At 32.9% G+C, this 13556-nt stretch overlaps 1 protein-coding gene across 5 annotated transcripts in view; it reads right to left on the reverse strand.

Annotated features, from left to right (window-relative positions):
- The window catches only part of ampd3b (adenosine monophosphate deaminase 3b), a 34534-nt gene extending 20987 nt beyond the window's left edge, over positions 1-13547 (reverse strand). Inside the window, exons 1-5 of one of the 5 annotated variants that reach the window (XM_073928916.1) lie at positions 13358-13547; positions 12381-12504; positions 11618-11715; positions 1519-1741; positions 355-532 (exon numbers count right to left, since the gene is read on the reverse strand). In XM_073928916.1, coding sequence (XP_073785017.1) covers positions 355-532; positions 1519-1741; positions 11618-11675 — 459 coding nt within the window. In that variant the 5' untranslated portion in view covers positions 11676-11715; positions 12381-12504; positions 13358-13547. 5 annotated transcript variants of the gene reach the window in all.
- Positions 13548-13556: the final 9 nt, after the last annotated feature.

The following is a 13556-nucleotide window of genomic DNA, read 5'->3' on the forward strand; positions in this document are numbered from 1 at the left end:
CATATGATGCTTTTATTTTCCAAAATGTTAAAAGCAGCCAAAGATATACATTTTAATTATGTCCTGGTATGGAGAAACTGAATTCTAAAAATACACATAATACTGTATATTAGATACTGCATTAGAATGATCATATTATTTATATTATTTACATATTTTTTGTTCATTTTGTTCTTTTATTACTATTTCTGTTGTTTTAATTTGTAAGGCACTTTAGATAACATCATCTGCCACTTGATGAAATGTAAATGTATAAATTAAAACAAAAATATTGTCATTATGAGCATTTTAAAGTTATTTAGCTTTCAGTATCAAAGTTGAAAGTTTAATCAATTCATTTAGTTAGCCTCCTACCCCTGCACAGTAATCCCCACTGATGGTGACCCTCTGGAATTCTGGGATATTGACAGGCATCTGTCCTTCAGGTGCAGACGGGGTCAAAAGGGTTGAAACTACAGACATGGCCCAGTCTGGAGCCACAGGGATTTGCAGGGACATCGACTGGGACCGCATCAGCTTGAAACTCTGTTTCCTTAAATGGGGTATAAAGAATGAAAATAAGTGAATACTAAATATCCAGGGTTCCCACAGGAATTTCTGAAATATCGTGGAATTATAAAATATATGGAAATCTGGGAATTTTATTATTATTATTGTTATTATTATTATTAATAAAGTAATGGGATATCAGGGATTTTTGTTTATCATTTCTAATTTGACTTTAAATTTATCAAAATGTAATTTTTTATCATGTGGTTTCACCATTTTTATGGTGACACTGTTATTTCGGTACCATTTAATTTATTTTCTGTTAGTCAGCAGACAGTCACTTAAGTCAAATGCAGTCACCATACAAGTCATCAGTAGGGCCAGACAGAATATGCAAACGTTTTTTGCTATTTCTGCAGAGAATTTTGGTAGAAATCTGCGGATTTCTGCAGAATTATTTTGGGAGTATCATAACTAAACTTTAATGTGGGAAATAAAAAATAATATATTTTTAATTTTTTAAATGTTTACAATGCACATCCAATTATATCCACTTTATTTGGTAAAGAAAGCAAGTCTATCATTTAATTTATCTACCAAAAGACAGAAAATTTTACTGTACAAACTGCATTGTACATGAATCAGATGAACATTTTTATATTAGTCAATAATGTTACTGAAATTAATTTAAAAACTGAATGAATGTATATTTACACACATTTACTCAAGTAAATAAACACAATTAATGATGGGGTAAAAATCTGCGGAATTCTGGAAAAATGGAATTCTGCGGAAAAAGAAAAAAATAGCATTTAGGACTTTAATACTTCAAGGGCCTTACATTTCTCTAAATTGATTCATCAACTATTAATTTAATTAATTTTAACGACTCAGCCTTTTATAGGTCTTAAAATTTTTTTTTTGTTAGCGAACGTCAGGAAATTTGGCATTTGGCTTACATTGGGATGTCTTTATATCAAAGTTATGCAAACCTGTATTGCAGTATTGTAAAAAGTAGACTTGACTGACCTCTTGACCGATTCCTCCGACCTCTGCTCATCCAGCTCTTTGCGCAGCTCCCACTCCTTAGCCTGTTGCAAACCAATGGGACAGTCCTCGGGTACGGTGAACATGGAGAAGGTGTTCTTAGTGTCCTCTTCCTTCAGAGCTGAAGCATACACTTTCTCCGCCATCAGTCGAATATTCTCATCCACATCGTGGAGAGAGATCTTGGTGAACTGACGCGGCATTTCTGCAAGGAGTGGTAAAATAAGAATGATAAACGGCAAGAATATTGGTTCCTTTTGTTATCAGTCAATGTTCATGATTAAGGAACACCTTGTTGTACATTTTGCAACCTTTTTTTTTTTTAAGAGACGTTTCCATTGCTTAGGTAAGCACCATTTTCCATCATCATATCAATCATAAGTTTTGTCCACAAAAGTCATCAGATGAAACAGAAGATTTGCTGGGTGATTGTGTAATGATTGAGCACTGCCATTATTGGCTCATGCTTTGAAATGAATGACACAACATAATTAGTATTATTTTTAGCATTTAGGCTACAGAATTAGTAGCTAAAACTATTATTGAAGTTGGCAAAATTACTTAGATGTACATACAAGTCATTGCAGTTTAGCACCTCATGAATTGATGTGGCATTTCTGCAAGGAGTGGTGCCAAACAAATGATAAACGCATTCAAAAGAATGTTGATTCCTTTCATTATTAGTCAATGTTCACGGTCAAAGTACACCTTGTTAAAGGGATTGTTCACCCAAAATGTGAAAGTTACTCACTATATAATCAGCCTCAAGTGATTCTGAACATTTAGGAGTTTTTTTATTGTGCTGAACACAAAAGAAGACATTCTGAAGAATGTTGGAGACCTGTAACTATTGACCTCCATAGTAGGATAAACATACTATGGAATTCAATGGTTTCAGGTTTCCAACGTTTTTCAAAATATCTTATTTTGTATTCGACAGGAAAAAATAAAACCAAACAACTTTGTAAATGGGTGAGAAATTAATGACAGAATTTTCCAATTTGGGTGAATTATCTCTTTAAAGTAGTTTCCATTAATCTAGCAAGCATCATTTTCTATCAGCCTCTCAATCACGAGCCTGTACTGTATATCTATTCCACAAAATCACAGAGTTACTAAAATATTGTCAGGAGCTGACTCTGCTTCGAATAAATGACACAACATTATTAGTATTGTTTATAACATGAAATTAACAGCTGGAGTATGTAAAACCATCACTGAAGGTGGCAAAGTGAGCTATAGATGTACGTCAAGCCAGTTTTGGTCTTCATGGAAAGAGATCTTTGTAAATTATTGCTGCATTTCTGCAGGGGTGGTGCCAAAAGAATGGTAAATGCCAAGGTTGTTGATTCCTTTCATCAGTGTTCACGGTCAAGGCACACCTTGTTAAAGGAATTGTTCACCCAAAACATAAAAGTTACTCACTATTTACTCAGCCTCAAGTGATTCTAAATGTTTAGGAGTTTGTGTATTGTGTTGAACACAAAAGAAAAAGATATTTTGAAGAATGTCAGAGACCTGGAATCATTGACTTCCATAGTCGGATAAACAAATAAGGAATTCCATGATTTCAGGTTTTCAACATATTTCAAATACACATTTTTACTACAAATATTTTATGATTTTCCATGATTTTTCAATGTTTTTTTCCAAGACTTTCAAGTAAATTTTCATGACCTTATGTTTCATGCAATGTTTATTAAGCGTGGTAAAAGAACAACAATGCATGTTCAAATCTATTACAGCAATCTATTTAGTTTAAATTTATATTTATATCTATGTAAAACTGATTTAGATAATGCTTACACCACACTAATAATGTGAGAGTATGTGATTGCCATGACTTTTCCAAAACTTTGTGGGGGTTTTTCAGTTTTTCAAAAACTTTTCCAGGTCTGGAAAATGCATGTCAAAATTCCATGACATTTCCAGGTTTTTCATGACCGTATGAACCCTGTTCAAAATAACTTCTCTTGTATTCAACAGAAAACAAATAGAAATTTAAACAATTTTGAGAAGAGGTAAGAAATCGCTGACAGAATGTTCTAATTTGACTGAATTATCTATTTAATATATTTAAAGAAGTTTCCATTACTCTGCCAAGCATCATTTTCCATCAGCTTCTCAACTACAAGCCTGTATATCTGTTCCACAAAAACACAGTTACCAAAATATTGTCAGGAGCTGACTTATGCTTTAAAATGAATGACAACATTACTAATATTATTTTGTAGGCTAAGAAATTAATAGCTGAAATATTCAGGAATGTAAAACCATTATTTAAGGTGGGTATAGATGTACAACAAGGCAGTTTTGCTTCTCATGGAGAGAGATTATGGGAAATCAATGCAGCATTTCTGCCATCAGTGAGGCAAAAAGAATGATCAACGCCAAGAATGTTGATTCCTTTTGTTATTAGTCAGTGTTCGTGATCAAGAAACACCTTGTTAAAGGGATTGTTCACCCAAAAACTGAAAGGTACTCACTATATACTCAGCCTCTAGTGATTCTAAACATTTAGGAGTTTCATTATTGTGCTGAACACAGAAGAAGATATTTTGAAGAATGTTAGAGACCTGTAACCATTGACTTCCATAGTAGGAAAAACAAATATGGAATTCAATGGTTTCAGGTTTCCAACATTTTTCAAAATAACTTCTTTTGTATTCAAAAGAAGATAAAAAAAAATCAAACAACTTTGTAAATAAGTGAGAAATCGATGACAGAATTTTCAAATTTTAAATTATTATTATTTTTAAAGAAGCTTCCTTTACTCTCGTGTTAATCATTTTCCATCAGCTATTCAAGCACAAGACTGTATATCTACTCCACAAAATCCCTTACCAGCGGTCAGATGAGACTAGAAAATGTGCTTTGTGTTTGTGTAGTGACTGAGCAACCAAAATATTGTCGGGAGCTGACTCATGCTCTGAAATGAATGACACAACATTATTAGTATTATTTGTAACATTCAGGCTGTGAAATTAATAGCTGGAGTATGCAAGAATGTAAAACCATCATTGAAGGTGGCAAAGTGAGCGAGAGATCTTGGTGAATTAATGTGGCATTTTTGCCAGGAGTGGTGCTAAAAGAATGATAAACGCCAAGAATGCTGATTCTTTCTATGATTAGTCAATGTTCACGATCAGGTTTCGAGGAACGCCTTGTTAAGTACATCATGCAGCATTTGATTTTTTATAAAGAAGCTTCTATTACAGCAGTACAATTTTCCATCAGCTTCTTATTCACAAGCTTGTACTGTATCTATTGCACAAAATCCCTTAGCAGTGGACAAATGAGACTGCAAAATGTGCTGGGTGTTTCTGTAATGTGTTACTATAACATTGAGAGCTGACTCGTGCTTTGAAATGAATGACATGACATTAGTTTTATTTGTAATATTAAGCCTACGAAAATAATAGCTGGAGTTTGCTCTACAACTGCACAAATCATGGTTATAAACATGTTCTCAAGTGTTCGTCCACACGGCTCTAGTTGCGTCTTGGTCAAGTTAACCAAATCCTGTCCTGTCAGAGACCGCTTGGGGTCAGTCATTCTAATACCAAAGTGTCAGAGCAGTTGTTGTTGTCCAAAAACTATGTGGTGTATTCCTTTAGTTGTTTATAGCAGTGTTTTTGTTTAATCATTATTACTAAAAATGAATCACAGGGAAAAGGAACTCAGTGTATTTATGTTTGTACAGTATTAAGTGCATAATAAACTGCATTGTTGTTCTTTAAAATGCATAACCAGCACTGTAAAGCAGAAGTTTATGGCACATTTGCAAATCTGCTTTTTGTAGTTTCCTTTTTTTGTGTAACACTTTAAAAAAAAAAGTGTCATGTTTTAAACTGGCATACGGAGGCTTTACATTTACAATATTTGCAGTTTATATTCGCAATATTTTAATTCATTTACAGAATCTAATTTCATTACATTATTAATGTGGCTTCATTCTATGGAAATCTGAATATGTTATTATTCAAATTGCCATCTGGAGACTTTACAAAAACATTTTTGTCAGTTTTAAAAAAATGTTATATAAGATGAGGACTAAATATTTGATATTTAATTTATATCTGCAGTATTTTAACAATTTAACAATTCATTGTTAAATAGTTTATTAATTAAATATTGTTTTAAACACATTTTTAAAAAATAAGTGAAAATATTAAATATAAGAGTAAATTAAATATTTTTATCCATTTCTCAGTGAGTATAGGTTATATTTGGTGCATTTGAATAAAATAGAATTAATGAATGAACAGATTTATCTATTAAAATAATATCTTAGTCAACAAATATCTTTTGAAATAGAAAGATACAGCATTTAAGTTCATGTGAAACAATTTGTATAAATCTGAATAATCTCAACAAAACTTTATATTTTTGTTTCTCTTGATTTTTTCTCTTTTTAAAATTATTATTTAATATTTTCCTCTAACATATAAATTTAGGATAGTACTTTTTGGACTGTTATCATAAATTATTTTGTTTAATTATCTCCAGATTTGGCTTAAGTACTGACTAATCTTATGTACTGTATATGCACAAATTTAATATTGTAAAGCATCCTATAGAAAATATTAATTTCAATGAGATTTGTGAGGAGTGTACTGTACTCATATATTCTGATCACTGTATATATAAATATAAATACAATTTATTTATAGATTTATTAATTTCCTCACATTCCTCACATATTAATATGTTTATGTTTACAAAAAATAAAACAAGGCATTATATTTTGATAGAGGGGTCATTATTTTTAGTGGGCCCTTGCATTAAAAATTTGAAAATCCATCATAGAAGATGCTTTTGACATTGGAAAATAATAATAGAATATTGTCATTTTAAATACAGTTTAATTATTTAACTTAACTTTTTCTACATATAAAAATCTAGGCCTTGTCTGCAGGTTCCTGCCACACATCACTATATTGTTAGCCTCTACCTCACCATCTTTTCTCCATTAAAACACACACACGCACTGTTATATCAAAAACCCTTCCCTGTCCAGGGCGTTATATCATGCCAGCTCCAATATCTTAATATCACTGACTATCTGCTTGTACAAGGCTGAGTGTGTATATACATAGAATGTAGGTCGGGTTCATCCCTAAATAAAGTTTGCAAAGGCAGACAGAGTTATGAAGTCAAATGCAAGGCTGTGTTGACATGTAACTGGATATTCAACCTTGATGTCAACAGTCCGCAAGCCAGTCAGAAGGAGGATTGGGGACACAGCCCTGCCCATCGAGGAAAAACTAGATATCACTTTCACCGCACTTCTAGAACAGCTGTGTCATACACATGCGCAAACCCCCTAGTTTTGTAGAGCAAATCTTACAGAAAAATAATCAAATATATTTTGTATATAGCTTTTTTCTTCTCCTTGTGTGTAAAGATTGGGAGTAAAATTATACGCATACTAAAGTTTTACTGTAAGATACCTTAAAGAAACAGTAAAAATAAGTGTTAAAGTACATTTCAGAATAAATATACACACACTTATATAAACTTATTAGCCTGTAAGAAGAACTGCATTCTTTAAAAGGGTATACAAGTGAAGTTTAACAGGCAAGGTATTTCATATTATATTGTTTTCTATCCATATAAGACTCAAATGTATTTATTTTAGTTTGGCTAGTATAAAAGCAGTTTTAAAGATGTTTTAACTCATTTTAATGTTAATATTGTCATAAAAATATCCTTATTTTGATTGGCTACAAAATAAACCACTGTTTTCCAATGCCTAATTAAGCTAACTTGTCTTGTTAACCTAATTAATGTAATTAAAATTGCATAAGGCTAAATACTATTAGCTTGCAAAATAACTATAATATTATGCACTATCATCACGAATTTGTTATTAAGAATAAAGTTATTAAAACTTTTATGTTTAAAAATGTGTTGGAAAAAATCTATTAAATATTTTTCAAGAATTATAATTTTATAATATTAATAATAATAATTATTAAATGTATATCTGTATATCATTTTAGTGAGAGAAAACTAAATATATAATACATATATAACTTAAAATAACACATTCATACATGTGTTATTATTTTTTTTAAGACCCTGTGATAATTATATTATATTAAACATCTTTATTTTAAGTTTAGTCTATCCCGCTGAAAATGCCATTTCTGTCAGAATTAAGCTAATCTCTGAAGCATAAACCAACGTGTCACTTCACTATTAAAGAAAATTAACTCACCATACTTTATCCTTTACTTCTATCTGACCCTTCCATTGTCCAATCTTTTGACAGTCATTGACCCCTATTATTCAGCTCGAGCGACCCCATTATACACAATTATATTGGATTATACACTTCCTCTTACCTTCAGTAGTAATTTGTGCCATAGCTTTTGTGGATTTGCACTCTCTATGTCCCTGTTGCTTTACAACTGTGCTCTTCAGCTCTATGTCTTGTTTGTCTATAGGGCTACAGTGTTTTCCAGTCTTGCTGATGCCCTATTTAAAGCATCTGACAGCATCTGACAGCAACAGCCAGCGGTGAGCAGAACCTGAGACACTTCAAAACACTGGCAGTGGCAGGTTCTGGAATTTGCGAGTTGTCACGATCATTTCTCAGCCCTCTTGTTTTTATAATAGAGAAACATTGTCTTGGCATGAGTTCACGCATGTTCATAACAGAACCGCACCTTTAAAGGCAGACTGCATATGAACAATGTATACTGTATTTTCACAGTATGCTCTTAAAGGTACAGTTCACCCAAAAGCGAATTATTCTCACCCTTAATTGGTTTTACTCCTTTATAATTTTTGTTGAACATAAAAGTAGATATTTTGAAGAATGTTTTAATACGGGAGCCATCAACTTCTGTTTGACAACATTTCATCCCTCACATTATCCTCTATTGTGTTCAACAGAAGAAAGAAACTCAAACATATTTGGAACAAGCGAAGGGAGAGTAAATGACAGAATTTACATTTTTGAGTGAACTATCCCTTTAAGAGCCGCATGTTTAAATTCCCAAGCACAGCATGTCATACATGACAGCTCAACTAATATTAAGCCAACATGTGCCCTTCCCAGCAAAGGTAACCAGAATTACAGGTAAGTCAATATGACGCATACACCATCAGTATGTGCAGTATTATTGGCAAGCTTCTGAAAAGCTGATATGCACACAACCCAAAGGGATACTCTGTTCCCAACTACATCCCATAACATCTAAAACAGCCTTCAAATATCCATGTGGATGAAGTTACAAGTTACCTTGTTTCAGTGAACCGGGAAATGAGTACGCAAAACACAAGGCGTAAAGGGATTCACCCAGAAACAACATATTCTGTCACTGTTTGCTAACCGTCCACTCGTTTTAAACCTGTTTGAGTTTCTTTCTTCTGAAACACCAAAGATATGTTATTCATTGACACCTTTATTACATCTATAGAGGTCAATGACTACTGTTTTCCAACATTCTTCTGAAAATCTTCTTTTGTGTAAATGAAGAATGAAACAAAGGACAGAACTTTTGGGTGAACGATATGCCTTTAAAGTAAAGGTGCTAAACACACTGCCTCAGCGAACAGTTAGAAACTCATGCATTCGTTTACCTGTGTTTTTTTGAAGGTCTGGCAACCTCAGCGTTCCAGAGAGTACTGGGTGTGACAGACTGGAAGGTTATGTTTATTTGCTCCTTTTAAATCCAGTGTCTTTTCCGACCTTTCCTTATTTGTTTGGAAACAGTTGGGAAAAGCTAAACTCCACCCAGCAGAGCAACACTGGCCTCATACCTGCCCAAGCCTCTGCCCCCTCCTCAGCTCACATTTCTATTTGTCTAAAGGATTAACTCTTCATTTCCTAACACCCTCAGAGACAGAGCAGTACTTTCATTTTAACATACAAGTCCAGCCCACTTTGTGCAGTGTACTTCTTGTTTTGTTGCACTTGGTTATTTTTTTCCAAATTTGTCTAGGATTTGTACATGATTAATTATTGCTCTTATATACACATTATTACATATATATATATATATATATATATATATATATGTGTGTGTGTGTGTGTGTGTATACAGTGAAATGTTAAGTGAAATTAAGTTATATTCAAGTCTTATTTTTAAACATGAGAGTTTGTTACAATATATATTTGTGTCTTTTTTGATAACTGTTGGGCTTTTAAAATCACACTTTAAGCTGGATACTAGTGTCTTACAAAATAGTTAAATAATATGTACTAATTAGGTTAACTAGCAAATTAGGTTAATTAGATAAAAACAAATTAAATAAGCTTATAAAAAGGGCAGGGTCTACCCACTATAGAAGAGATTGCACATGATTGAACAAATTTGTCACTATGATGAACCATGATAGTCATTTCCTTTTGATATAGTCCAAGCGTGTGCAAGCTCTTTTAGTGCAAGATTAATTCAGCCTTGGCGTTACAGAGAAAGATACAGGAAGTCATTTTTAGTCAAGAGTGATCAGATTGTATGACCAAAATCATACTAGATGAATTATGCTGAATTCATTCATTTTCTTGTCGGCTTCGTCCCTTTATTAATCCGGGGTCGCCACAGCAGAATGGACCTCCACACACACATTCACACACACACTCATAGACTACGGACAATTTAGTCTACTCAATTCACTTGTACCGCATGTCTTTGGACTGTGGGGGTAACCGGAGCACCCGGAGGAAACCCACACGAACGCAGGGAGAACATGCAAACTCCACACAGAAACGCCAACTGAGCTGAGGCTCGAACCAGCGACCTTCTTGCTGTGAGGCGACAGCACTACCTACTGCACCACTGCTTCGCCCTATGCTGAATTGTAATAGTTAATAAATATTAATAACATATTTTATTTATCTTTATTATGGAGAGCTCTGCTGTGACATGAATTTCCCTTTGGGATTAATAAAGTCTAACAAACAAACAAACAAATAATTAGTTGAAAGTGGTTTGTATCAACAAATTTATATCAACAAACAAATAATAAATTCTTAAGGGGATTTATAATATTAATTTTTGCAGTTTTATATTTTTAAATAATTTGTTATCAAATAACCCATAACTGTTCAAAACCCACAATTGTTCAGTAAATAATTCATTATTGGATTAAGAATTTCCTTTTAACATTCAAGACATGCCTTTAAACATTAATTAATAATTTTTTTAAATTTTACTACTATTATTTTTATTTCAGCCAAACTAAAATAATTTTATTTATATTTTCGTGTATTTTTATTTTATTTTATGTTAAGTTTATTTCTTTATTTATTTATTTACTATTATTATTATTATTATTATTATTATTTGATCCAAACTAAAAGACTATTTATTATATTATATTATTATTTTATTTTTTACTATTAAATATATATTTATTTCAAACATAAGCAAGATGCATGGTCTCAAGTTATAGCAAAAATGCTAATTTCCACTTGTAGTCCCAAGACAAGCTGATTTTAATAAAATTATTATTTTTATGTGTAATCTAAAATAGACCAGGTTAGGATGAATCGCTTGTCGTGTCACTCATTTGTAAGTTGCTTTACAAAGTGTCTGCTAAATGAATATATGTAAATGTAGTACAGAGTAGTTCTTAATTTTTACTTCTGCTTAACCCTTTACAAAATAGCATTTTACATGTAACCAGCATTTCACTCTTTTGTCATTCACATACAGTTATATTATACTATTTATTTTATATAAAAGTCATTAGCGTGTAATTAAAATACCTGCATCTATAGTTCTTTGGGTTTCAAATGAAAACAACTTGTTGCAAAAGCTGTTGCACAACTCATCAGACTTGTCATGAGGAAAGTGCTTCGTTGCAAATCAGCTATTTTTAGAAACATCCAGCGCTCTTTTGATAGAGCACTTTATGACATGCTTGTAAAGAATGTAAAGGACACCTTGACTTTAACCTACTTTGAGAGAGACAATAGCAGACGTTATGTCCTCATGCCACTTTATAGGAGCTTGTTTCAATGGGTCTGCACATATACTTGCCTTTAACAAGCACAAAACTGGCTAAAAAACAAGTTAACATGACTCTTAAGATATAGGATTATCATACACTGTGCCAAACTTACCCCTCCCAAAGTTGGGTGTTGATTGTTGCTTAGACAGAGGGGTTCCTTTTTTGCTCATTTTGACAGCACAGCAGACACGATGTCCAGTTAAGTTTCAACTGAGGGACAGAAGTAAACTCTTAAATGCATTGCATAATCCTAAAACAAATACACAGTAAAAGCACCACAATTGTTGTTATAAGGTTATTAGAGCATGGGTTGTTTACCTCTCAGTGAGCTGATGAATGCTAACTACCAATCGTGTGTGTATGTGTGGTTTTCACAAACAGGAAAAAGGAAATTCATAAGAAGACTTCTAACAGTTCACTGTTTCTGCATCCTCAAAGGCATGTACGATATAGTTATTCCCCCTATGTATTTACTGATCCTCCTGAGCGTGTCTTGTAGCATGTGAAGCAGCTTGTGTAAAATGCTAGGAAGTTACAAGGTTTTAGCTTATCTGCAAGAACAGATACACCATGCAGTTCTAAATAAGGAAATGCCTCAACATTTTTTTTAAAAATGGTACCACCCCTGATAAAACTCTACAATCTCTAACCCTAGCTGATTTTTATGAAGAGAAATAAGTAAACAATGCAAGACAGAGACTAAGTGGGAACTAATGTACAAGGATTACAACTACAGAGCTGTAATGGAGTGAAGCATCAGCTCACAACAGGTTCAGACTTGCAGGAGATGCTTGAGAATTAAAGCACTTCTGTTGCGGTAAACCAACTGTAAAGGGGTTAGTAAGCTTATTTTAAGAAAATATCAAGCAACTCACCTTCCGTCCTCTGTCTTTTGTCTCTGTTATTTTGGTGTTGCCTCTGTGTGACTGTCCCTAGACTGTGATGTGTTCAGTAGTACAGCACTCGCTGGGTGTGAAAATATGCCTCAACTCTCTTAATCTACAAGTAAAAAATGCCACCACACTTAACCCTTGCAGTGCCAGTAAGATCTGAATCTTGTCTGATGGATTTTGCTTTTACTTTGTTTGCCCAAAAAGGAATACTATGTTATTATTTACTCGCTTAAGTTGGCAGTTCATTCCGCTGTGGCGACCCCAGATTAATAAAGGGACTAACCCTAGAAGTATAATCATTTACTAACTTATTCCAGAGTGTTTTTATTCTGTTGAACACAAAGGAAGATATTTTGGAAAAATGTTGGAAAACGTAAACATTTACATAGTAGGTAATACTATGGAAGTCACAGGTTACCAGTTTCCAACATTTTTCAAAATATTTTCCAGACAAAATAATTCAACATGTCAAGGGTGAGTAAATTATTACAGAAATTTCATTTTTGACCTAATCCATTTAACCAATTAATCACAAGCTCAAACTCCTTTAATTGGACTGTTTTTAATAGTTAAAACATTTAGTTGGTTAGTGTTAATAAGGTTTACACACATGAGTAGAAAATCATCCATGCAAGCACAAGACAAAAGGGTAAAGATTACATTTTGTTACACTAATGATTTTAGCAGTTATTTAGACTAAAAAACAAATTACATTTTCCATTTGAAATATTTGCTTTTTTGTTACACCATAGCACACTGAAATATAGACACAAGGTTTCCACTTGACAATAACAATGTAATGTTCTGTTTCTATTTTCTGCCTAAAATAAAATGTCAACAAAAACGCTTAAAGGTCATGTTTCTCGCAATACATTCCTTGAAAGACTTCCTTGAAGAATTCGTATGTTTTTATTGATTATGTTGGTTTTTATATGAGGTAAAACATAAAAAAAACATACCTTAATTTTTCTTTTTCTTGTTACTATGTTCACATACACTTGCCATTCCATAGAACTGCTACAGAGGTAAAAGAGAACATAAATTGAACAAATTAACGTCTTTTGTGTCAAATGTAGTATTACTTCTTCGGGATAAAAAGATGATGGGGTAGCCATATGGTAGCCATCACGTTGTTGGCTTTGGCGCCTCGCGCATGCG

Source organism: Danio rerio, chromosome 18, assembly GCF_049306965.1.
Source record: "Danio rerio strain Tuebingen ecotype United States chromosome 18, GRCz12tu, whole genome shotgun sequence".
NCBI classification, from domain to species: Eukaryota; Metazoa; Chordata; class Actinopteri; order Cypriniformes; family Danionidae; genus Danio; species Danio rerio.